At 40.5% G+C, this 26,041-nt stretch overlaps 3 protein-coding genes and 1 long non-coding RNA gene across 6 annotated transcripts; 1 reads left to right on the top strand and 3 right to left on the bottom strand.

Moving 5' to 3' along the window:
* Nucleotides 1-408: 408 nt before the first annotated feature.
* On the bottom strand, nucleotides 409-1,020 carry LOC135672071 (uncharacterized). The gene has a single exon (XM_065180525.1). It carries the CDS (start codon nucleotides 1,018-1,020, stop codon nucleotides 409-411), a length of 612 nt encoding a protein of 203 aa, XP_065036597.1.
* Nucleotides 1,021-1,904: 884 nt separating this feature from the next.
* On the bottom strand, nucleotides 1,905-4,535 carry LOC135672416 (uncharacterized). The gene is made up of 4 exons (XM_065180898.1): nucleotides 4,040-4,535; nucleotides 2,816-3,125; nucleotides 2,539-2,740; nucleotides 1,905-2,467 (listed from the first exon to the last, which is right to left on the bottom strand). Exons 1-4 carry the CDS (start codon nucleotides 4,446-4,448, stop codon nucleotides 2,060-2,062), a joined length of 1,329 nt encoding a protein of 442 aa, XP_065036970.1. The 5' UTR covers nucleotides 4,449-4,535; the 3' UTR covers nucleotides 1,905-2,059.
* Nucleotides 4,536-17,405: 12,870 nt separating this feature from the next.
* On the top strand, nucleotides 17,406-25,098 carry LOC103981337 (zinc transporter ZTP29). 3 transcript variants are annotated; one of them, XM_065165987.1, is made up of 13 exons: nucleotides 17,406-17,607; nucleotides 18,193-18,251; nucleotides 18,359-18,451; nucleotides 18,576-18,653; nucleotides 18,770-18,851; nucleotides 20,228-20,283; nucleotides 20,936-20,992; nucleotides 22,179-22,219; nucleotides 22,426-22,493; nucleotides 23,281-23,337; nucleotides 23,420-23,537; nucleotides 23,895-23,974; nucleotides 24,626-25,098. In XM_065165987.1, exons 1-12 carry the CDS (start codon nucleotides 17,544-17,546, stop codon nucleotides 23,938-23,940), a joined length of 819 nt encoding a protein of 272 aa, XP_065022059.1. In that variant the 5' UTR covers nucleotides 17,406-17,543; the 3' UTR covers nucleotides 23,941-23,974; nucleotides 24,626-25,098. The 3 variants fall into 3 exon arrangements, with proteins under 3 accessions (XP_065022059.1, XP_009396313.2, XP_009396311.2); XM_009398038.3 differs by lacking the exon at nucleotides 24,626-25,098 and adding an exon at nucleotides 24,176-24,563; XM_009398036.3 differs by lacking the exon at nucleotides 24,626-25,098 and having other exon boundaries at nucleotides 23,895-24,086.
* LOC135648360 (uncharacterized) lies at nucleotides 25,072-25,561 on the bottom strand. The gene is made up of 2 exons (XR_010500935.1): nucleotides 25,432-25,561; nucleotides 25,072-25,321 (listed from the first exon to the last, which is right to left on the bottom strand). It is a non-coding gene; the product is annotated as an uncharacterized LOC135648360 (long non-coding RNA).
* Between the last annotated feature and the right edge of the window lie 480 nt (nucleotides 25,562-26,041).

Raw genomic sequence — 26,041 nt, 5'->3', positions numbered from 1 at the left:
TCATAACGAGGAAGAATTTAAGTGCAATTACAGTATCTTTTACTGAAAAGCTCATTGTCAGTAGAACAAGAATTGGGTGATGAACAACACATGAGAACTTGGTGACTCCAATCTAACTCTGTTGTCCAACCAGTGATATGGTTTGTCTTAAGCTTATCCACCACTAAAGGCTTGTTGGAGTTAAGTTCAGATAATTTGATCTCAGAAGCAAATATGAAGAATTCATGGCAAAATCCCACAAGCAACCATTGAGAGAAAGAACATGGGCAGGAAGGAACATCTAATCAATGCATGGACATCCAAATTGGTATCTCTTTAGCCTACAAAAGCTCTCCGTGGTCCAACATTTACTTGCATCTCTGACAGAATCAGAATCCCAACTATTCTCAGATCCATGTTTTGGCACTCTTACATGCTTCTTGCAAGCATTTCTTGGTACCTCCTATAAGACTCCTGCTTCTCCAGCCTAAACTTCTCATAGCAGCTCGCTATGAACTTCTCTGCAAGTCGGTCGATCTCATTTCCACCACCACCTTCATCTTCATTTTTCTCGTCATCATAGCAGCTCGCAGTGTCACAATTCATGACCTCCGCAGAGATCATTGAATTCCACGTAGAGTCATAGTACAGACATCGATCTACCTCGAACTCCTCAGGGTTTAATGGCTCTGAAATGGGAGTGACATGCGGCTTAATGGAGCTGAAGACTTCCTCCTCCTGCCTTCTCCTTGGCTTGGTGCTGCTGGTGGCATTCCTTCTGCTAAGAAGCTCCCAAACCATGGACTTGGCATTGGTGAGGGCTTGAACAACATGATGGATGTGCCGAATGACATGGGAGCTGAGGAAGGTCTTGCATTTGATGGAGGTTGAGATGGACGTTCTCCTCACTGTGAGATCACAGGGAGAATGCAGGTAGCGTAGATGGTGGTGGTGGTAGTGGTGAGCCATGAAGTGCAGCACCACAGCTTGATGAATCCAGGAGTTTATAAGCATGCAAGGCCATAGCACAGCTGCCACCATTGTAGACCCAAAGGACACAAAGCCACCCTTTCCTTTAGGAGAGATGACAGGTTTTCTTCTTCCAAGTAAGCCAATAAACTTGCCTTCTTATGTACATGATGATTTCTATCTCCCTAAACAATCTTTATGTGAGGAACCAAGAGTGGGGTGGGGAGCAGAATAAGTCATCTGACATTAGCATGCTTGGGGAGATTCTCTGAGCAAAGGAACCTTGAACACACTTTGGTCTCAACTGGAAGTACAAGCAGTCACATGGAAGATTGAGACACAATAATCTTCTTCTGGAATGCAGTCCAAATCACTCCACGCTGTGTGTTAGAGACCGTCTCCGAAGCATGAAGGCCTCTCTCTTTCTCTCTCTCTCTCTCTCTCTAACAATCATTTCTTGCCTTGTGCAAAACAGTGATCAAACAGTAGTGCCAGAACAAGGCAGTACATGATTGCGGCATTGAGGCCTGCTTTGTAAGCAGGTGGTATTGCAATAACTGTGGGCCTTGAGGAGACCCTGGGGATGAGTGCAACACAAAGAAAAGTGATTGAGATTGATCAATGGTGGAACCTCACGGGACTTGTACCACCACCAGCTTTCTCTGTCTGCTTCCTCTGGAATTAGCACGGCATACCATAAAGCAACTGGTACAGTAGCCCTTGCTCTCACCATGTCTCCATGAGTATCCAATGACCATGTTCTTGTCACCTCTTGTTCTTCCTCCAGGAAAGAAGAGGCATTCTAAAGAAAACTGACACTGCAGGGCTTAGATAAGATTCAAGAACTTAACCTAAAAAGTCAATCGGTAGTAGATATATTTTGGCAAGCATTCATAATACATCTAATACTGCATAGAAGAAATCTTATAGAAACCATTCGTCAAGCTTGTTTGTAGTGCTAAGATGAAGCAGAGTGTGGAACACTGCACACTGAGGAATTGGAGTAGATCGGATCTAATCGCTGCTTGCATCGGAGAGGCGGAATCGCAGGGACACATCTCCGATCTCGTCCTTCCGGAGCCTGGCGCCGGAGGAGATGTCGTAGACCAGGTCATCCAGCACTTCGTCTACAGGAGATGGTGGTGCAAACGAATGAGGCGTCGGGGCAGGGCGCCTTCTCTTCGGCAGGAGCCCTCGGCGGCGCTGGAGCAGGAACCTCCACCACTCGGGGGATGGCGGCGAGTGCGGGGGACGGCTCCCACGTGAAGAGATGGAGGAGGATGGGCTTCAGCGCGTGGCGGTGCAGCGAGAGTTTCTGGCTGAGGGAGACCGTGTCGAAGCAGCGGATGGAGCCGGAGGCGGAGACCATCCATGGCAGGACCTTCTCGTTCCCCACACGTGACACGACGAGGAGCTTCGATGCTCTCGTGGCTCTCCTGTGCAGCTCTCCCAGCCTTGTGCGAGCTGCCGCGACTCCGGCGCTGTCGTCGTCCGCCACCGATGATATGTAGATGAACCCCTGCGGACGAGACGATGGCATCAATGTCGACCGCAGGAGAGTAATAAGCTGCAAGGAGCGGTGGCGAAAACCTCGTCGGTTCGGCTAATGGCGAAGCCCAGCTTGGTGTCGCGTTCCTGCAGCTTGATCTCCAGCGCCATCTCCCCTGCAGCTGGACTGTACCACAGCCTGACTGCTCTGATCACGCCAATGTCGATGCCATGGTAGTCCTCGAACTCGCACAGGCTAATGTTCGCTAGGTTCGAGAGGTCGGTCGCCGCCGCTGATCCCGAGCTCACGGTGCGGGAAGAGGTCTCTCCCTGGATACAAGAGCATCCCACCGGTTCACAAAAGCTCATCACAGGTTACGGAGCAGGTGAGGTCGAGTTGTTTGCCTTGGTGAGCAGTGCCTCGGTCTGGATGTTCATGAAGGAGATGGGGACGCCGGCGGCCTGGGAGGAGACGAGCCAGGCGTTGGCCTGCGCCAAGGTGTCCTCAAGCGAGCTGTAGCGAGCGCCCGAGGAGTCCAACGCCCGGGGGAGGATGATGAGCGAGAGGAAGGCGCTCGAGTAGGGCACCGGCAGCAGGTCTCTCGCCTTCTTCTCCCATGGGAAGGTGATGTATCCGTCCTTCAGCTGGGCGTTGCTCAGCGCGCAGACCACCCGCGAGCTTCTCGATCCTTTGCATACACGATTACAAAGATAAGGAGAGGTTGAACTCATTCCGAACTCCGTATCATCTACGTAGAGGGGAGAGTTGACTTAGCCATCGCCAGCCCTCTCTCACCCGGACATGGAAGGGATCACCAACATGGAACGTTGACATCTGCTCCTAGAAATCTAACACAAATTTTTTGTGGTCATATTTAGTTGCTAACATCAGGTTAATTCCATCTCCTCTTCCAAGACGCATATTTGTTTAGATCACGTCTAATTTCCCGATAGATGCGAGCACTTCGATTCCAACGTAATCCACCTTAAAACACTGATCGACGTCGAGGATTCCTCGTGATTAGGACATAATAGAAGTCGAGGTTGACTTTACGATAACTCATGTAGATACATAGATCGAAGATGGAGTATGCTGTTACTGCCGTACCTTAAATGAATGAGATTATCTTGAAGCACACGATGGTACATCTTAAGGTCAACGGTACCGTAGATTCCTGGAATCTAATATACTAAACTTATTTCATCTTAATATGATGTCAATAGTAAAAAATTAACAAAGAAATAGAGAAAATGTGCACAACAACATTCATAGAGAAATCCTTTTTCTGTCATCTCTATCATTTGCCTGAAATCTTAATGAGTTGACTTACTTTTTTTTCGCATATCTACTAGCATTATAACACATCAAGCAAATGAAATCTAAAAATGGTCAACAGAAATATACAAATCTGAGCCACTACTTAAATGGAAAATAAAATTCGATGGATTTAATTAATCATTATGCACTTGCAATAAATGCAAGTAAATTAACCATTAATATTTATAGAGTTGCATTGATCAATATGAGGTTTTTGCATGGGAAATATATACTAAAAAGAGTGCAATTGAAGGGGGAAAAAAGACAAAATATATTTATATTTACCTTGCAAGGCGATGCACTCGGACTCGGATCGGTCGACGAGGCCGAGGGCGTAGTTGGGGTCGCGGATGGAGCGGAGGACGTACTGCCGGCGGCCGGCGGGAGGGTGGGGGACGATGCAGGCGTGTAACTCGAGCTGGGCTGTGAGGTCCCCGCGGCGGGCGCGGACGAGGACCGACGTGTCGCCGCGCTTGAAAGCGGCGTGGAGGAGTTTCATCACCGCGGCTCGCCCGCCCTTGAAAGGCGCCCGGACGGGCGGCGACCCCCCAAAGGTGATCTCCTCCAGGACGTCCCCCGTGTGGAGCAGAGCCGCCTCCCCTTCCCCTCCTCCCCACCACTCGTCCGCCCTGCTGCTCCCTGCCACGCACTCGATCGCCACCACCGCCGACCTCCCGTTATCCGACCGCTCCATTTCTCGACCCCCTACTCGTTTTCTTCTTCTTCCTCGATCACGGTGTTAACTCCCTCTCTTCTGCTGAGGAGGGAGAGACGAGGCTGTCGACTGAGATAGAGGTAGTACTTTAACTCGAAGAGAATTCGAGCTTTGCTGAAGCAGCACATGAAGCCATGGCTAACGATGGCAGGCACTCATAGGTATATACTCTCCGCTGGATCCAACCAATAGGGGTTGGGTCTCCGCCGCTTCTCGGATCACGTGAAGTTGAGCAAGTCAACCTCGAAGAATGATAACCGAAACAGGATGAATCCTGCGCTAACACAGCGGAGGAGGAAGAGGAGCACGAACTTCAAGACGTGAAGGTGGTGGTCCTCTCCTTCCTCGTTGTAATAATTGGTTGGTGATTGATGAAACCAAGCCAACGTCCTACGTCTCATGATGTTTTGAGCTCGGGGAAGGAGAGAAGGGACCCACACCACGTTTGACTTCGACATCCCTCGAGTTTCCACGTCTCCTTCTCTTATCAGAGACATTTCAAGAATTATAGATTGAAATAGGAGAATTCCAAAAGGAAGAGCTTTTTCTTGGAAATTTACCCTATAATTTACTGATCTTTATTGTTAACATTTGATTGGAAAATGATAACTTACTTTGTCACCTAGGCAACAGAAACCATCTAAGTAAAGGGATGAGCAACTTCTACCAACCTGTGGTAGCCATCAACAAAAGAACAATACATTGATCTTGTCTCAAACCCTGAAAAAAGTTTAATAAGGCCCACTCCTTGTGATGAGGATAGTAATTACGATAAGACTCGGCTGACGTTAGTCGCGCCTCATACCTCGATCGGCGTGACGGTACCCGATCAAACGGACCAGAACACAGCCCGAGGCGCATTAACACCCGCTCAGGCTCGGCTCTTCACGCCACGCCAAACCAATGTCGGACGCCACCATCTGCCCCGGCAAACGGGCACATCAAACAACAGCAAGCTTCCCTATAAATACCCTCGCACTCTGAACGAGCAGGGGACGGAAGGGGAGGAGAAAAGAACACACCATGGAGACACCTCAAACTCTTTTTCTTCTTTCCACCCCCTCCACCATCTACTGACTTGATCGTCTGAGGGGTCGGGTCGCGTCTCCCGACCTGACCTGTGTGCAGGACCGCAGACGGGGCGCGTGCCAAGCCGAGGAGGCCCATCTCGGCGGAGACGACTAACCCTGTCCTGATCGGACCGCCACAACCGACCACCTCGGCGAATCCGAGGGCCGCACCGGGAAGATCCCGCCTTCAGGACTCGAACCGAGCCGCGTCGGCCCTGAGGCCACGGCTCCAGGTTGTTTACCACAATAGATTGACACTAGAAGGAGGGCCCAGAATGTCGGGTCATCACCCGAGCGGCTCAGACGAGCCCACGACTGACAAGTCGCACCCGACCGAAGCCTCGAGGGACCATCCCCCGTACGGAGACCATCGTGACGAACACCCCGCCACAACCTCCGAACGATATTGGCGAATATTCAACGATCCGGGTTTGTCGTCGCCCGACGGTGCCTCCGCCGACTCGACGCCCGTGTCACCCGAGGCCTTTCAGGACCTCGCTTGTCAAGTCCGAGCTCTGATGGATATGGTGCAGACCATCATCCCGCTCATTCCTCATCCAGCGCACCCACCCGCAGTCCAATCACTGCGGCAATACTAACCGCCCGTTCGAGCCCACACAACACTTCCGGAGCTCCCCACTCCACCTCAGGTCTGACCGACCCCACTCAGGGATCCAGTGATGGCAAACCTGAGCGGTCGCCCGGAACCCGAGGCACTCTCTGCGGACTCCCTACGGGCCCAGTTGCGCTTCGTCAGCCAGCGACTCGACGATGTGCAGAACGAGGTTTGCAGGTCCAAGGGAGAGCTCGAGGTGGACGCACACCAAGGGTCTCCCTTCACGCCTGAGATACAAGATCAGATAGTCCCCCCGGACTTCCAGCTCCCCTCTCTGGACGCTTACGATGGCTCCACCGACCCAGCGGACCATGCAGCTGTTTTTCACGCCCAAATGGCGCTATGCGAAACCTCTGATGCCTTGATGTGCATAGCGTTCCCTACCACTCTTAGAGGGCTAGCCCACGCGTGGTACGATGCCTTAAAGACCGGAATGATCGCTTCCTTTGACCAGCTCGTTAAGGACTTCGAGCTCTACTTTGTGGCCTATGCACGGCCGAAGCCCTCCACGGCACTGCTCCTCGAACTTAAACAAAGGGAGGACGAGCCCCTCTCCCATTTTATGGATTGCTTTGCCATGCAAATCCGGGGCCTGTCGGACACTCACCCCTCTCTGTTAGTGCAGCCGTTCATGATAGGCCTGCGACCTTCCAGATTCCTCTGGTCCCTCGCGGAGCAACCTCCCACCACGGTGCCAGAGATGCTCCAGCGCGCTAACTGGTACATCGCCGCGGAGGCCTGGGCGATCGTAAGGAGAAGGGACGGCCCCCGACCGCGGGCTCCATAACAGAGGTCAAGCACCCGCGGTGGCTACCCCATGTAGTCCTCATGAAAAGAAATCCAAGCCCTGCCTCGGCCTTTTTCGAGCCAAGGTTCAGTATCTACCTGATCCCCTCTCGGCTCGTGGTTAGCCCCGGCTTGAGATCTTCTGAGTCGACACGGCTCGGCCATAGACTACCGAGCCCACCTCAGCGCGGCCCGCCCGCCTGAGTCGTGTCTCTCGGTCGCAGCCCGCCTGCGCCGAGCTCCTTGGCCACAGACTACCGAGCAAACCTCTGGGCGGCCTGCCCACCTGCGCCGAGCTCCTCGGCCATGGACTGCCGAGCCCACCTCAGGGCGGCCTACCGACCTGAGTTGCATCTCCTCGGCCGCAGACTGCCGAGCCTCCGAGGGCGACCTCTCAACCCGAGTCATATCCCTCGGCCATAGACTGCCGAGCCAACCTCAGGGCGGCTTGCCCACCTGCCACAACCCACTTGCGCCGAGCTCCTCGGCCACAGACTGCCGAGCCCACCTCAAGGCGGCTTGCCCACCTGAGTTGCATCCCTCGGCCATGGACTGCCGAGCCCACCTCAGGGCGGCCTGGCGACCTGAGTTGCATCTCCTCGGCCGCAGACTGCCGAGCCCCCGAGGGCGACCTCTCAACCCGAGTCATATCCCTCAGCCATAGACTACCGAGCGCGCCCCTACGCGGTCTGCTTGCCTGCGTCATGTTCCTCGGCTTCATGCCCCCGAGACACACCTGTGCGGCCAGCCCGCCTGCGTCGTGCTCCTCGGCCCCATGCCTCCCGAGACACACCTGCGCGACATGCCTGCCTGCGTCATGCTCCTTGGCCTCATGCCTCCCGAGACACACCTGCATGGCCAGCCCGCCTACATCGTGCTCATCGGATCATGTCCTCGGCCACACGCCCCTCGAGGCCGCGCCTCTGCGGCCAGCCCGTCCAAAAGTTGAAGCAATGCCTCGGACTCCCGTTACAACGACCGACACATAGCTTCTTTCCGGGGGGGAATATGATGAGGATAGTAATTACGATAAGACTCGACTGACGTCAGCCGCGCCTCACACCTCGATCGGCGCGACGGTACTCGGTCAAACGGACCAGAACACAGCCCGAGGCACATTAACACCCGCTCAGGCTCGGCTCTTCATGCCACGCCAAACCAATGTCAGACACCACCATCTGCCCTTGCAAGCGGGCACATCAAACAGCAGCAAGCTTCCCTATAAATACCCTCGCACTCTGAACGAGCAGGGGACAGAAGGGGAGGAGAAAAGAACACACCAGGGAGACACCTCAAACTCTTCTTCTTCTTTCCACCCCCTCCACCATCTACTGACTTGATCGTCGGAGGGGTCGGGTCGCGTCTCCCGACCCGACCTGTGTGCAGGACCGCAGACGGGGCGCGTGCAAAGCCGAGGAGGCCCATCCCGGCGGAGACGGCTAACCCCGTCCTGATCGAACCGCCGCAGCCGACCACCTCGGCGAACTCGAGGGCCGCACCGGGAAGATCCCGCCTTCCGGACTCGAACCGAGCCGCGTCGGCCCCGAGGCCACGACTCCAAGTTGTTTACCACAACACCTTGCTTTCTAGCATCCCTAACGACAATTGGGAGAAGGCCTGCACACATGCATTAAAGTCTACAATGTGGGTCGACTTCCCCAGCTCCTCCTTTTGGACGAACAACGTAGAGGACTATCCCTTGCTCGTCTCGAATGAGCCAAAAGCTCGGGCAAAATAAGTTATCATGATCGTCCCATCTTTACGTTATCTTTTGAAGAACATACCTAACCACCATTAATGATTCCCTGAATAAGGTCAGGAGCATCTTAACTTACCACTAACTTTATGCGCCAAAATGAGATAAGCAGACTCCATTTATACTCTTGTGAGCTATACTAAACTCTTTGTATTTTTTTATATAGCTAACTTAAGCATGGGAAGAGTCGAGGTGGGACTTCCTCAACGTCGACCTTTGTGCAATACCTCAACACTACTAAAGTGTTTTTCAAGAGGACATATAGCATCATTTTGCAGGGACAAGTCATGCCTCTCGACAATATTAGATCCTCTTCAATAGACAGCAACAACTCAGAGATCCGCTCGTCACTTCGATTTTTCACTCGGGTCAATCCCCCAGTTTCGTGTGGACCATTTTAATAGACTTACACCTTCGAGATCAAACCAGATCATGTTGACTCTTTGGTCAACTACACCAAGGCAATAAGAACATTAGATTTTTTATGAGAAGTTAACTTAACTATAGTTTCTATCACAAAATTTAAATTTTATTCAAAATTAGATCATTTATTAACTATTAAATTTTAATTAATCAAATACTAAATCGTTGGTTTCAAGAAAATCAAATGTTATTGGTTGATATAGAAAACTAGATTATTAATATTTATTTAGCTTTATTGAGATTACTTTAATCTTAACACAAAATCAATTTTATTTTTTTATTAAATAAATTTAATTAGTTTAGGGATATATTGTATATTCTATAAGTTCTCACACAATAATATCTACTCAACTAGGAGAAAAAATAAATAAAGAATCAAATTCAATCTTTTTAGAGGAAAGATACATACCATATTTTTATTTAGATGAAATTATAATTATATATATTATACTTAGTCTATAAAAGAGCTAAAATATTATATATGAATCAATAAATTTAGTTCTTTTTATAAGTGTAATTTGCACATTTGTTTTTGGGATGGGATGTGTGGCGAAAACGTAGATAATTAAATATTTATAATCTAAAATGAATATGAAATAAGATGCCGAGCTATTAAAGGGTATATAATAATTTTTTTTATCAATAATGATTATTTTAACATATAATTTGATTAGGATCTTAAAAAAATATTAATATAATTCGAGATAAGATCATATGATTCAAACATGGATTTGTTAAACATAAATATGTTAAAAATATCATATGATTTAAACATTGATCTCTTAAAGATAAAATTAGGATAGGATGAGATGAGAGTTTAGCTTATTAAAACAAGGATCAACTCAACTAGGAGAAAAAATAAATAAAGAATCAAATTCAATCTTTTTAAGGAAAGAAACACACCATATTTTGATTAGATGAAATTATATATATATATATATATATATATTATACTTAGTCTATAAAAGAGCTAAAATATTATATATGAATCAATCAATTTAGTTCTTTTTCTAAGTGTAATTTGCACATTTGTTTTTAGGATGGGATGTGCGGTAAAAATATAGATAATTAGACATTTATAATCTACAATGAATATGAAATAAGATACTGAGTTATCAAAGATTATATAATTTATTTTATCAATAACAATTATTTTATCATATAATTTATTTAGAACCTTAAAAAAATATTAATGTAATTCGAGATAGGATCATATGATTCGATTTGTTAAACATGAATCTGTTAAAGATATCATACAATTTAAACATGGATCTCTTAAAGATAAAATTAGGATGAGATGACATGAGAGTTTAGCCTTATTTAAACATGGATCTATTCAACTAAGAGAAAAAATAAATAAAGAATCAAATTCAATCTTTTTAGAAGAAATAAACATATCATATTTTGATTAGATGAAATTATAATTATATATATTATACTTAGTCTATAAAAGAGCTAAAATATTATATATGAATCAATCAATTTAGTTTTTTTTCTAAGTGTAATTTGCACATTTGTTTTTGGGATGAGATGTGTGGTAAAGACGTAGATAATTAAACATTTATAATCTAAAATGAATATGAAATAAGATGCTGAGCTATTAAACGGTATATAATTACTTTTATTAATAACGATTATTTTATCATATAATTTGATTAGGACCTTAAAAAATAATTAATGTAATTCGAGATAGGATCATATGATTCAAAAATAGATTTGTGAAACATGAATCTATTAAAGATATCATACGATTTAAACATTGATCTATTAAACATGAGAGTTTAGCCTTATTTAAGCAGGATCTACTCAAGTAGGAGGAAAAATAAATAAAGAATCAAATTCAATCTTTTAGAAGAAAGGAACATACCATATTTTGATTAGATGAAATTATATATATATATATATATATATATATATATATATATATATATATATATATATATATATATTATACATAGTCTATAAAAGAGCTAAAATATTATATATGAATCAATCAATTTAATTTTTTTTCTAAGTGTAATTTGCATATTTGTTTTTGTGATGGGATGTGTGGCGAAAACGTAGATAATTAGACATTTATAATCTAAAATGAATATGAAATAAGTTGTTGAGCTATTAAAGGTTATATAATTACTTTTATCAATAATGATTATTTTATCATATAATTTGATTAGGACTTTAAAAGAAGATTAATGTAATTTGAGATAGGATCATATGATTCAAACATGGATTTGTTAAACATGGATCTGTTAAAGATATCATATGATTTAAATATGGATCTCTTAAAGATAAAATTAGGATGAGATGAGATAAGAGTTTAGCCTTATTTAAACATGGATCTACTCAACTAAGAGAAAAAGTAAATAAAGAATCAAATTCAATCTTTTTAATAAAGAAACGTACCATATTTTGATAGTTGAAATTATATATATATATATATATATATATATATATATATATATATTATACTTAGTCTATAAAAGAGCTAAAATATTATATATGAATCAATCAATTTAGTTCTTTTTCTAAGTCTAATTTACACATTTGTTTTTGTGATGGGATGTGTGGGGAAAACATAGATAATTAGACATTTATAATCTAAAATGAATATGAAATAAGATGCTGAACTATTAAAGGGTATATAATTACTTTTATCAATAATGATTATTTTATCATATAATTTGATTAGGACCTTAAAAGAAGATTAATGAAATTAGGATGAGATGAGATGAGAGTTTAGCTTTATTTAAACATGGATCTACTCAACTAGGAGAAAAAGTAAATAAAGAATCAAATTCAATCTTTTTAAGGAAAGAAACGTACCATATTTTGATTAGTTGAAATTATAATTATATATGTATATATATATATATATATATATATATATATATATATATATATATATATTACTTAGTCTATAAAAGAGCTAAAATATTATATATGAATCAATCAATTTAATTTTTTTTTCTAAGTGTAATTTGCATATTTATTTTTGTGATGGGATGTGTGGCGAAAACGTAGATAATTAGACATTTATACTCTAAAATGAATATGAAATAAGATGCTGAGCTATTAAAGGGTATATAATTACTTTTATCAATAATGATTATTTTATCATATAATTTGATTAGGACCTTAAAAGAAGATTAATATAATTCGAGATAGGATCATATGATTCAAACATGGATTTGTGAAACATGGATCTGTTAAAGATATCATATGATTTAAATATGGATCTCTTAAAGATAAAATTAGGATGAGATGAGATGAGAGTTTAGCCTTATTTAAACATGGATCTACTCAACTAGGAGAAAAAGTAAATAAAGAATCAAATTCAATCTTTTTAAGGAAAGAAACGTACCATATTTTGATTAGTTGAAATTATAATTATATATATATATATATATATATATATATATATATATATTATACTTAGTCTATAAAAGAGCTAAAATATTATATATGAATCAATCAATTTAGTTCTTTTTCTAAGTCTAATTTACACATTTGTTTTTGGGATATGTGCAGCTAAAATGTAGATAATTAGACATTTATAATCTAAAATGAATATAAAATAAGAAGCCAAACTATTAAAGGGTATATAATTACTTTTATCAATAATGATTATTTTATCAGATAATTACATTTATAAACATAAATCTTTTAAAATATCATATGATTTAAACATGAATCTCTTAAAGATAAAATTAGGATGAGATGAGATGAGAGTTTAGCCTTATTTAAACATGAATCTTCAACTAGGAGAAAAAGTAAATAAAGAATCAAATTCAATCATTTTAAAGGAAAGAAACATATCATATTTTGATTAATTAAAATTATAATTATATATATTATACTTAGTTTATAAAAGAGCTAAAATATTATATATGAATCAATCAATTTAGTTCTTTTTCCAAGTCTAATTTACATATTTATTTTTGGGATGTGTGGTGAAAATATAGATAATTAGACATTTATAATCTAAAATGAATATGAAATAAGATGCCGAGCTATTAAAGTGTATATAATTCTTTTTATCAATAACGATTATTTTATCATATAATTTGATTAGGATCTCAAAAAAAGATTAATATAATTCGAGATAGGATTATATGATTAATTTGTTAAACATGAATCTGTTAAAGATATCATATGATTTAAACATGAATCTTTTAAAGATAAAATTAGGATGAGATGAGATAAGAGTTTAGCCTTATGTAAAGAATGAACTCGAAGAGAACTTCAAGAGGAGAGAAGAGTACTGCTGACTACCTCAATATCTTTCAAAAGGTCACGCTTCAGTTTCCTCTTTCTTCTCCCATTTTATTTCTCTTATTCATCTTTGAGTTTCTTTGACTAACATTTTGTTTTTTTATAAACCGATGTGATGGATAAACATGAATGTGTGAATATGCAATAGTAGTTAGATTTTAAACATAAGACTATGATAAAGATAATCGATAATAATATTTATGTATGTGAAATGAAAGAAAATGTGATAATGGAATAATCTCGTGTTGCTAATAACGTATAATAAACTTGAAGTTATGATAATCAACTTTTTTTTTTTTTTTGTGTTTAAGCTATGAACAAACCGAGAAAAATGAACAACATGTGATGGGTAGATATGGATGATCGAACCATAAGTAGTGTGTAAATTTTAAACTCTTAAAGAATATGGGGAATACAATCAAGTCTTCCACCCTATTGATGAACACAGAGAAATGATAGAAATATTTAGGTGTATGAAATGAAAGAAAATGAATAAAAAGGAATAATCTCATGTTGCATAGGATTGAAAGAGTGATCGACACATAATGAATCTGATCCACGATTTATAGCTCAAGCTTTTGAGTTGTTCCTATTTCTGAAGGAAAAAAAAATACAAACTATAGCATACGTTGCAAGCATGAATCACTGTTTCCAAGCATTAGCTCTTAATTATCTCCAGTTATTTCTTTCCACACGTTAATGAAACACTTAGGGAATTGAAGTTAATACGCTGCGATTTTTCTTCCAGGATAAGGTGACGCAAGTCAACCAAAATTCCACTTTAAAGCCGTCTTCGTCGTCTTCTTCTTCATCCATTTCACTCTCAGAAGTTTGCATGCGTCAGAGAGACCGAGGAATGGTAGGCAAACGGGTCGTCTCTTTTGCCTTCGTGTCACTTGGCAGTGTAGTTAATGTGTGCGTTTGTATCTCATGCATGCAGGAATACGGGGGTTGTCTTGTCTTCTTGATCCTTGTTTCTTCTACTGTTGGAGGACTTGCTACTGTCTTCAGCGTGGTTGATCACGGCGCCATGGGAGATGGCATCACGGACGATCTCGAAGTATAAGATCCTCTCTCTCTGGTGCATCTTTGTGCATATGTATGCGTTAGAATGCGCACATACGCATGCATGCAGAAAGGAGATAGATGACTGTCTTTCTGTGTCTGTGGATGCTTGAAAGTGAGATGAGATAACAATATAAGAGGTCCATAATTACTTAAGATCCATTCATTATCGTAGAAATAATACTTGTTGTTCTCAAACAACAAAGAAGGATAATTTACCATCAAAGTTTTAATATCTAACTAGTTGTAATAGAAGCATTACACTTTAGCCTGTAATTTATTGCCTCATAAACATATCTTAATGCTACTAACCGTATGCATTAAGGTGTGAAGTATACAACTATTGTATGTGTTAGTAAAGTAGAGATATTATTATTTTTGTTTGCCTGTTAATCTCTTTGGTGCTCATACTTGCTTATAAATGCTTGAGATATTAATTGTTATACATACTTTAATTGCTTTATTTTTTATTTATTTATGTGATTTTATATACATAAGTCTATCACATGTTATTTTATGGTTTTGATATTATGATCACATACTTCCCTTTTGCAGGCGTTTAAGCAGACATGGAGTGCAGTGTGTGGCGATCTCAGCACTCCAACCTTCCTTGTTCCTGCAGGGATGACATTCTTGCTCAGCAAAGTGTCCTTCTCTGGCCCTTGCAACTCTCCCATCCTTGTCCAGGTACCATATGTTCATGTTCCTAGTGAGTGAAGCTGCCTTCTCTGTCATCTACCATTTTGTAGTTGTTCTTAGTGAGTCATGCTGCCTTCCGTTTTAGCTCTCAATCTGTGGTTCTTCTTACTCAGCCTGCTTTCTGTATCAGTTCTTCTAAGTGATCTTTCTGTAACCTTTTTACTGAGTTATATATGCTTTGCAACATAGATTGATGGAACTATTATGGCCCTTAATAATCTTTTGGATACTGAGGGGAACTACTGGATCAACTTTGAGCATGTGGATGGGTTATCAATTAATGGATCAGGAAAAATAGATGGTCAAGGTGAAATCTGGTGGAACTGCAAAAGAAGTGCTGTAAGGCATCTTCTTCCCCACTTTGTTCTATGAAATATCCTTACAAGAATGATCACCAATCATTGTCTGTTTTTGTTGCAGAATTGCATCACTGCACCTAATGTAAGTACCACCGTTATTTGATTGACATGGAGCTATTTCATTTGTCACTGAGCTGGGATGTTGGATTCAGGCACTGTCCATCTCTGGTGGCAGTAACTTCACATTGAGTGGATTAGACTTCACAAACAGCCAACAGAAGCACATTGGTATATATGGGATTGTTGGGGTGCAAGTGCATGGGATCAACATAACAGCTCCTGGAGACAGCCCCAACACAGATGGCATCTACATTAGAAGTTGCCAACATGTCACAGTATCAAATTCAACTATTGGCACAGGTAATAATGACCATGAACTCGAGAGAACTGGTGGAGATGTATCGAAGGCTTCAGGTTTCCTGGCTTACCATGTTGTTCTCCACCTGCTTGCAGGAGATGACTGCATATCCATTGGAAATGGCACCTCTGATGTCAATATCACTCAGATCACCTGTGGCCCTGGCCATGGCATCAGGTTTGTGTGTATGACTTCTCCATACTTCAGCTATTAAGAAACACACAGACCAAGAAAAGTGGCAAATTCCATGAAGATATAAACCATATTATTATGTGCAATAAAGGAGACTTGCTTATTATGTCAACCTGCTCAAAACAGCATTGGAAGCTTAGGTGAGGAGGAAACCCAAGCAGCAGTGGAGCAAGTTCATGTTTCCACTTGCAATTTCTGGGAGACACAGAATGGTGTCAGGATCAAGACATGGCAGGTAAACTCCTGATAGGTTGACCATTCTCCATCTAGGAACAAGATAGAAAATTATGATCACATTAAGTTTTGTTCTTATCAGGGAGGGTCTGGCTATGCAAGAAAGATAACTTTTGAGGATATCAACTTCACTGCTGTGTATCATCCCATACTAATAGATCAGTACTACTGTAATGGTGACTACGATTGTCCCAACATGGCAAGTGCTCATAAACTTGTTCTAACACTTCGATTACAAGAATAGTTGTTAATCTGCAGATGTCTGCAGCAGCTTAAACTGCTGTTTCTGAAGCTACTAAAAGCATTCTTTTGCCTCTTCTCTTCTGCTTTTTGTGCTTTGCTTGCATGGTGATGAAGACATCGGCCGTTCAAATCAGCGATGTGCACTACATTCGGGCGACCGGCACGTCCAGCAGCGACATGGCCATCAGCCTCAACTGCAGCCAAACTACAGCTTGCACAGGCATCATCATAGATGGAGTCGACATCCAACCTGCAGATGCCTCGGTGAAGGCAGCATCCTTCTGCTACAATGCACAGCTGACAACCACGAATGATGGAGTTGTGCCTAAAATCTCTTGTTGAGGCGCCAAGAACTGATGTTTCTGTAGGATTGTTAACACTAGATTAGCTTGTAGTTGCTTGCTATTTCTTGATGAACAGAAATGTGTACTCATCTGAGTTGAGAACATTTATTGCTTTGATGATTAGCATCTTATAGGTAGGAGGAACTCAATAAATATTAAGAATCAGGTTTATATGGATTATATTCGTAAGCTTATAGTCGAATTATATTCTATTAGCCAATAATCTTGTTGACATTAATGTGACCATATGAGCCTTAAGAAAATTAGCCAGCTTAAGTGGCAATTATAATTGATTGTAATTAAAAGCGGAAAAATAAAAGAAAAGGAATCTAACACTTCCGAGAAAAGAGCCATGAACCACGCGAGACTGGACCCAGTTACGCACTTGCTCGTTACCGACTCCTGACCCACCTACAACAAGAGGCGGCCAAGGGCTCTCTTCTAGGTCCCGCACAGGTGATGTGGCGGGTAGTACGAACGAGTAGGCGAGACTGCGTGGCTCCTCACCTATTCACATCGCGGCGTCGTCATTCCCCACACCGCACGCCGCTCGCCGCTCGCGTCGTCGTCTTCCTCACTTCCACCCTCTCCCGTTCCTCGGTCAATAGCGATACGGGAGAAGGGCACGATTTTTTTGGTTCTAGGGTTTCGCTTTCGATGGCTTCCCAGGTTATGATCGCCCTCGCGCTCTCCCTTGTCGGCGGGTTCAGCACTTCGATTGGTGCGTTCCGAATCTTCCATTTCGCGACCACCACCACCCCTAGATTTCAATCAATCCTCTATTTTTTCTAGAAATTTCATCGAATCAACCAGATTTTGGGCCTTAATTTGATTTTTGTTGGATTTGGGGTTTATTCGTTGTTTCTTCATGTGAATCGGTGGTACTCATTAGTTCGCGTAGGGTGGCCGGATAATGGGTTGCTTTATTAGCCTCTCCAGTGTTTCCTGTGGTTCTTTTTGATGCTTCGGTCTAATCCATGATTTAGCAGTCGTCGGTGACAAATTGTAGCTTCAAATATGTTGCTAAAGTCGGTAATTCTACAGGGAAGGTGAAATGTTCGCAAGCCAAGTGTCGTAATTTTTACTGTGGGTGTGATTGAAGGAACTAAAAGTTTTTGTTTGGAGATAAAAATGAAAGTTTGGAATTTTCTTTGGCATAAACTGCTAGTCTTTAACATAGGATTGAACGAGCAATTTATTGGCTTTTGGTCATGGAGAATCATCCTGAAATGGTCCATGTTGTGTAGTTTGAGTGATTATGTAGGGTTTGTTTCAAGCCTGATGGCTTGTTTGTTACTCTAAGCAGGTGGACTTTTTGTCGTTTTAAACCATACGCCCGATCTCAAGATGCTCGGTATTTTGCAGGTCTTATCTCTTTGTCTCTTCGTTTGTAGCACCTAGTCATTCTTTCTCATCCTCCGTCAGTTTTCTTTCTGCCATATGCTATACAAATTACTCTTATTTCTTGTCAGGGTTTTGCTGCTGGACTTATGTTGAGCATATCCTTCTTTGACTTGGCGCATAATGCTTTGAACACTCTTGGCTTCCTTAAAGGCAACGTTTGGGTGGGTTATTTATTTAATGCAATCAATCAAGTCCTTGACACTGTCATGTTAATTCTTCTTTACACCCTTTGATGCTTATTTTGTCAGTGTTGTTATCTTCAATTTTATATTCTCGAATCTGCAGTTCTTTGTTGGAGCACTATTTTTCGCCTCGATTGTAAATTTTATTCCAGAACCATCATTTGTTTCAAGAAACGAAGAGGTTGGTGTGTGAATGTATTTTCAACACCTTAGAGAACATGATTTTGTCATCAGTCGTGTTCTCTCTTAGTAAGAGACAAATATTCATGCTTGTCTCATTTTCTCTGATAATGATAGAAAGAAGATGATGGATCAACCAAGGATATGAACAGGAAACACCAACACCAAATCTTATTTAGTGGGATAATCACTGCAGTTGGTAATCATGCTTCTTAATATCTTTCTGTGGAGTTCTCCTTTATATTGAATGATAAAGCTGTTATTATTTACATATAAAATTACATATGATTCTTCCTGCCTATTCTTTTTTGTAGAATTACTATGACAATAGTCTGTACATTACAAGGTCCACATTGTATATCCCATTTAATAAAATCAGGGTGAAAATAGTGAGATTATTGAAAGATTTCTTTTAGTGTTCAATAGTTACCCACTAACATATATCTAAGAATGAAAACCTTTCTAATGCATGTATATACTTAGATTTAATATTTTTTGGTAGGATCCTCAAAAAATCAATATTTTCAAAATTTTAATTAATGACAATTGGTGCAACATGTTGGTTGAATATGTAATGCAGCTTTCTGAGATATTATATTACAGAAGTTAATGGTCGAGCAAAGTAACTTTATTACATAAAAAGTCTTCACATCGTTTATTGAATTGGTAAGTTTTGCTGTGGCATGCATTGTCCGAGATCTTAAAAACTAGAAGTCTTATGTACATGACCTGAACTAAGTGGCTTATTTTAGTGTTATTACTAAGTGAACATCCAGATCTAAAGATATTGGAAACTGTTGCTTTTAACAAATACAATAGACGTGAGGTTTCTAAGTTGCTTATGTTGTTGTGAAGCTTCTATTTATTCAAGTTATTAGCTCACAGAGCTTATTGTCCAAGCTTGTTCTAAGAATATGATTGAAAGGTCAGACACTACATAAGTACATGTTATTCTAGAGCTGTAAAACTTTTGTTGCATTAGATGCTAGTATGTTGTTCCTATTTTTGTTATGTGCGTGTCTATGCTGTCCTCACTCACACTCATTCTGGCAATGCATGCACATGGTTTTAGAAACCAAAATGGGTTGGCCCAGTAAACTGACAAGTCATAAAGGCCCAATTATTTGGGTCTCAAAGTGCTAATGTTTCTCAAATTTCATTAGATAGTAACATGTCTTCTTTCCTGTGGTAGTTACTTTCTTAAGCTACTCTGAAAGTTCAATAAGGTAGAAAAAAATATTTTATATGCTACTTAAAATAGGGTATCAACAACCAATTTAAATGTTAACATTAGTTATAAGTTTGTTTAAAAATGGAAGAATTTAGAAACTTAAATTGATATCTTCACGTACTTCTTGGAATGAGTTCTTCATGTATTAGTCTTATGCTTTCCTTTATTGTTACAGTCTAACGACCACCCATCATTGATGGAAAAATATGTTTCCTTATATTTTGCTTACATAATGTCGGATTCTTATGAAAAGTTCATTACTTATCCAACTTTTTATGTATATTGTGCAACCTTTGCATTCTTCTGCATATGTAGAATCCATTCATCTCATCTATGTGATACAGGCATCAGCTTGCATAATTTTCCCGAGGGGATGGCGGTCTTTCTTGGATCAATGAAGGTATATCTTTTATTTCTTGATTAAAGATCTTGCTTTATGACATGGATTCCTATCATCATATCTCTCTTGAATAAAATACTATGTGCATAGTGTTGATTGAGTGCTTGTTGTTTTCATGTTATACAGCTTCTAATTATTTATATATTTATTTATATGGTGTTGTGGGAGTAATATTGGATGGGGAATGTAGGGATACAGACAGAATTTGTTGTCATACTTAAGCTAGATTCTTGCTATAAGGTGATTTACAACATTTGAATGAGATAGCACAATATTAATAATTATGTTGGTTTTGTAGTTCAGACAAAGAAAAGATCTTGCTACCTCAAAACTACCATCAGTGTTCAATGAGCTTGTCTTAAATGGTTTGTCATGGTAAAAGTGTGACTATCACTCAGGAACTTGCCCCATGAAACAGTGACATAGAATTTGATCTTAGAAAGGATGATGTCGTGGTTTATGGCTCTTCTGCCAGTGGTCATATAAATTTTCTAAGAAGGATGTGTTGACATATGGTTCTACACCCATTGTTTTTCTGAAATTTATACTGAGGATATGTTGACATAAAAAGTTTGTTATGCACAATTAGTTAAAATCATGTTGAAGCCAATCATGTACTGTAACTAATTGTTCTTGGTCAATTATCTTGCAGGGACTTCGTGTCGGCATCAACTTGGCATTGGCTATTGCTTTACATAATATTCCGGAGGTGATTATTCGGTTTGTATTTATAGTTTGTGTGAAGTTCTCTATTCAGTTATATTGGGTTGTAAATTTAGTTTTCCAAAATTCACCATTGCCTTCATCTGAAATCTATAATACTGTAAGTCTTCAAAAAGTTGTTTCTCCATTAAGTTATGTTCATGAAATAGACCTTCAAATTCTAATGCTTGAATATGCATTTTCTTAACCTTTTTCATGTCTTATTTCTTTCCACGTGTTTACATTCCACCTAATCCTCGAGGAGTACCAATTCCAATTTGTTGAAACAAGGTTAGGCCCTTGTGTATGTGAAATAATGTGTTTATTGAACAAATTAAAACAGAAAATATTGTGCTGAAGGAAGCAAATTCAAATACAATAGGTTTCCCCCAAAAAGATCATCTTGTTTGCATTGTAAAGCTGCATATGCAGATTAATATGGTAAAAGCCTAAGAAGCATGAACATGTACTTTTGGTGGATGTGTTCAGGTTCGACACGAGCCGGACACGTATACACTGCCGACATAGTCGAACACATGTCTGACACACGTTCAGCTGTGTCTTTTTTTATTTATTTTTCATTTATATTTGTTGGACACGACATCACTCCCACTTCACTCCTGCGTGCTTCAGCGCGTGGTCCTCGCGTGTGGCATTGTGCTCGCATGGCCCTCATGTGAGGGCCATCTACTTTGGATTCTGCATGGAGATGGGTCGTGGGCGTCATATTTATTTGTACACATTGCTGAGTTTGTAAATTTTAAGTATAAATCCTATAAAATTCATATTAATCAAATATTATGTAATTAAAAATTACATGTGTCCTTGTCATGTCTGTATCATAATTTTTTTAAAAATGACATCACTGTGTCGGTGTTGTGTCATGTTCGTGTCCCGTGTCCTTCGTGCTTCTCTGGTAAAAGCACAAATCAATGGATGGTTTTGACATGAGAGAACCTAGAGCCCGTACAAGGTTATTGCTGATTCATCTTTAAACTGTTCCAGTGAAATAACTTTGAATCTAATTAAGCTTGACCTGAAAACATAAACTTTTTAAAATCTTAACTGTGCTGAGAATTATAATTATTATTGTCATCTTAGTTTCCATTAAGGATGAAACTTCAACTGAACATAGTGTGGTTAAGAATGTGGTTCTTTTTGTTTTCTGAATTTTTTAATTATTTTTTTTGCAGGGTGTTGCGGTAGCCCTTCCTGTATATTTTGCTACACAAAGGTAGTTATTTACTTTAATTCTTATTAAAGTACGCTTAGAAATATGAGAAATTTGTGTCAAGAGATACTTAAGTGCATCTCATTTTACTAAGATAATTGTAATATTTCATAGCTTACTATGACAACTTGTAGCACATTCAGTACTACCGCTTTGTTCTGGAAGGGGTTGATACAGGTCTGAGTTTGAATTTTATTTGCTTGGTCCAGCAAATGGCAGGCATTCAAATTGGCAACACTTTCTGGGTTTGCTGAGCCACTAGGTGTCATATTTGTGGGTATGCACTACTTGCTTCATCTTGATGATCTTATGTTACCTCAGTTGGACCATATTTCCAAACTAAAGCTTTCCTTCTTTCTTGTTCATTGGGCTGGCATAGCTGATTCCAGTCTTGACTTCTTTTCATATAACATAGTTATGAACTTATGATCACTGCTGTAAGGTTTGTCTATTCGTGAGATTGGATGGTCGAGAGAGAGAGAGAGAGAGAGAGAGAGAGAGAGAGAGAGAGATAGAGATGTCATGCAAAAGTAGGGAGAGTTGGTGACTATTCATGAGGGACTAGTTCCTTAGAGAGAGAGAGAGAGAGAGAGAGAGAGAGAGAGAGAGATGTCATGCAAAAGTAGGGAGAGTTGGTGACTATTCATGAGGGACTAGTTCCTTTTCATATTTTAATTTTTTTTTCCCTTCAGATCTGATTGGTATATTTCAAAAGCATGTGAAAAGATTATATTACATATTATGTAATTAATTTATTTAATGAATTTTCTATTTTATTTTTTAATAAATGTATTTTGAATTCTTCTTTTACTCTTGTTAAGTTGGACTCTTGGATGTGCATCAATCCATGTGACACTGTAAGTGATAGGTGATCATTGTCTACAAGGTGAATGTTTGGTAACTCCTAGCATTAATCACTGGTTGATGAGAAAGGGTTAGGTTAACTTGTTAGATGGTATGTACAAATTCTTTGTTTGCTAAGATTTTATTTATGATTTGGTTAAAACTTTTTTGTTGCTAATTGCAGATTACAGTTCTAACTTGCCTTTTTTGTTGAATTGCAGCTTACCTGTTCCCAAGCAGTCTAAGTCCTGAGATTCTTGAAGGCTTACTTGGATCAGGTAAATCTATTATTCCCATCCTTTTCCATTAGAAGATACTAACTTACCGGTTATCTGATTCTTATACCATTGCTTTGTCTAGTTGGTGGAGTTATGGCTTTTCTGACACTGCACGAAATGCTGCCTCTAGCATTTGAATATGCAGGCCATAAACAAGCAGTCCAAGCTGTGTTTGTTGGCATGGCTTTGATGTCTGCAAGGTTAGACATCTATTAAAATTTAAGCTTCATTTTGCAAATGAAAGATTTCTTGGTGCCTTTTTTTTTTAAACCTAAAATCAAGATAATAGCAGAATCATAAATGACAAAATTACCTTTGTTAAACGATTTTAAGTTGTTTTATTTACCATTCTAAGGAGTATGATAGAATTTGCAAAGGTGTTACCATCATACTCATACAAATATTTTGGTTAAACTTTATGGTTGATTTAATTGAACATGAAACTGATCCTCATAGGAGACTGTTGATGTTCATTTTTATTTTTCAATAATTCATAATTGTATCTAACTAGTCTCCTCTCAGTCTAAGTTGGTTGACATGGCCCACTCTTTTTTCAGCTTGTATTTCTTAGAAATTAGCCTGCCGGAAGAGATGAGTATGTAGCTCCAGTGATTGTATATTTGCACATCCCGGACAGGTTCTCCCTCTTGTTTCTATCTTGTATTAGTTTGAATCTTCACAAAGTATGGACACCATCAGTATCATTGACTAGTTCCATGAGAATAAACTTGTGCATTTGCACGCATCAAGTATCATGCTTGTTTGCAATATATATATATATATATATATATATATATATATATATATATGTTGTCATTTATCTTGCGTTTTCCTTTAGGGTCTCGTATATTTGCCAAGATTGAGAACAGTTGAAATCAATCAGTTGGGTCCACCATCTATACCGGGTTGACAACATAATTATAAGTAGAGAAAGAAAATGTTGTTGCCTGTGAATTCTGGAGTTCTTGCAGACTTGAGATACCACATTTGAGTCTTCTCAATAGGTTTTACTTCACAAGTGATGCAACAACAGTTCCTGTAATTATGTGATCAGTGATCATAATATTATAGGTTGTAGACAATGTCTTGGTGACATTTCTGATATCTTGGCGTGACAGAAGTGGGTGAGGTGATTCAATATTGATCATAGTGTTACAGTAATGCATTGTGCATCTGCCTAGAAATTTATTACATGATTTGGCTATACTTGGTGTGCTCAGGTCACAGACCTAAGACCATATGATGGTTGTATTGAGAGAGAGATTACTCTTCACAATTTTGCTTTTAGGAAGCCAGGATATGAAACAAGCTAAAACTGATCATTTTTGGCTGCCGGAGCAAGCGACTAGCGACAGACAGTGAGCAAAGCAAGGGGCAACACCTTCCCTGTTATACGAAAGTCTCATTCAGCCCTATGTCATCCTTATACGAAAGTCTCATTCAGCCCTATGTCATCCGGGGGGTTCAGGGTACTGAGATGACTGACGTTTTACTCCGCTCATGACGATCATCGCGGCATGTAAGAACGACTCAAAAATGAGTCAAAACTGGTCATTTTTGAACAGAACGAAGCAGGGCAGCACCTTCCACAGAAATTGGAAAGAGATCAAATCATCCAAGTTGTCATGTTTATTTAAAGCTAGCTCATGGTTATGATTGAGAGGCATTATTACATTTTCTGTATGATCGAATACCATTCCCAAGCATGACAAGCAGTTGAAGAAGAAACCATGGTGGCAAAACCAAGGAAAAATTAACTCATGCTACTTATTCTTGTTTGTTCTCACACTTGTTTTCTTTGGGCCATAACCATAGTTTCAGTATGCAAGATTCAAAGCTTGGCCAAAGTTTCTGGCATTTATCTAACCGATTCACACATCCTCGCCTCCAGATTTGTCAGAAGCACCGTCCAAATCTCTCAAGCCCTCGGAAATCATCCGCTGCCGGTTCTGCGCCTGCCTCTCGACGGCCACCATGTACAAGCCTACACACCACCGCCAAGATCATGACCACAGAAGAAGAAAAAGATGAAATTTTTAGCTGCATTCTAGTTCGGAAATCAGCGAGAAGAAGAAGAAAAAGAAGAGCACGTACTGATGGCGCTGCCGATGGCGCAGAACCACAGGATCCTCTGCGACCATTTCTCCCCTACCACCCCTCTTGATCCAATCATCCCACGCCCGAGAAGAAATCTTTACTCTTGAGCTAAACCCTAATCAACAGTCTGAATCCCCAATACCAATTTCAACCGCCTAAAAAAGAGAACTTGGCGCTATAAATGAAGGAATCGAGAGCCCAGGAGATCAAAGGACGAAAGAAATTAAAGCAAAGAAGGTCCACGAGAAAGAAACCTGAATCCTCGCGGACAAGAAATTAAAACAAATCTCACAAACGAAGATCCAAGAGAAACGCTTTACCTGTTTGTTGCCCGACGAAGTCGAGAAGCGCCGCCTTAAAATGCCGCAATCTCGCCCAAGGGGGAGTCAGCAGATGGCGTCGGGCGCCCGCACAGGCGGAGTTAGGGCGAAGAAGGAAATGAGACGATCGTGATGTCGTAGTATTTTAGCTTCGTTTATCCACCTGCAACCGAAAAGACGGAAATACCCCTCCTGCTGTGATTCATTCCAACTGTCCGGTATTAATTCGAGTCCTGACTTAGCTCACGACTCGAGGCATTTCTACTTGGTCCTTCGTCTTCCTCAGC

This window comes from Musa acuminata, chromosome BXJ1-4 (assembly GCF_036884655.1).
Source record: "Musa acuminata AAA Group cultivar baxijiao chromosome BXJ1-4, Cavendish_Baxijiao_AAA, whole genome shotgun sequence".
In the NCBI taxonomy this organism is placed as follows: domain Eukaryota; kingdom Viridiplantae; phylum Streptophyta; class Magnoliopsida; order Zingiberales; family Musaceae; genus Musa; species Musa acuminata.
The sequence above is the reverse complement of the archived record's forward strand: the minus strand, read 5'-3'. Positions and strand labels throughout refer to the sequence as shown.

Excerpts from the sequence above, each read along its gene's own strand:
- LOC135672071 (XM_065180525.1), bottom strand. The coding sequence starts at position 1,020 with ATGGTGGCAGCTGTGCTATGGCCTTGCATGCTTATAAACTCCTGGATT.
- LOC135672416 (XM_065180898.1), bottom strand. The coding sequence starts at position 4,448 with ATGGAGCGGTCGGATAACGGGAGGTCGGCGGTGGTGGCGATCGAGTGC. Across the intron at positions 3,126-4,039 it reads CGAGTGCATCGCCTTGCAAG|GATCGAGAAGCTCGCGGGTG; the intron begins GTAAATATAAAT and ends GTGTATGCAAAG. Across the intron at positions 2,741-2,815 it reads AACTCGACCTCACCTGCTCC|CTCGGGATCAGCGGCGGCGA; the intron begins GTAACCTGTGAT and ends CCGCACCGTGAG.
- LOC103981337 (XM_065165987.1), top strand. The coding sequence starts at position 17,544 with ATGGCTTCCCAGGTTATGATCGCCCTCGCGCTCTCCCTTGTCGGCGGG. Across the intron at positions 18,654-18,769 it reads TTGTTTCAAGAAACGAAGAG|AAAGAAGATGATGGATCAAC; the intron begins GTTGGTGTGTGA and ends TGATAATGATAG. Across the intron at positions 22,220-22,425 it reads GTATATTTTGCTACACAAAG|CAAATGGCAGGCATTCAAAT; the intron begins GTAGTTATTTAC and ends TGCTTGGTCCAG.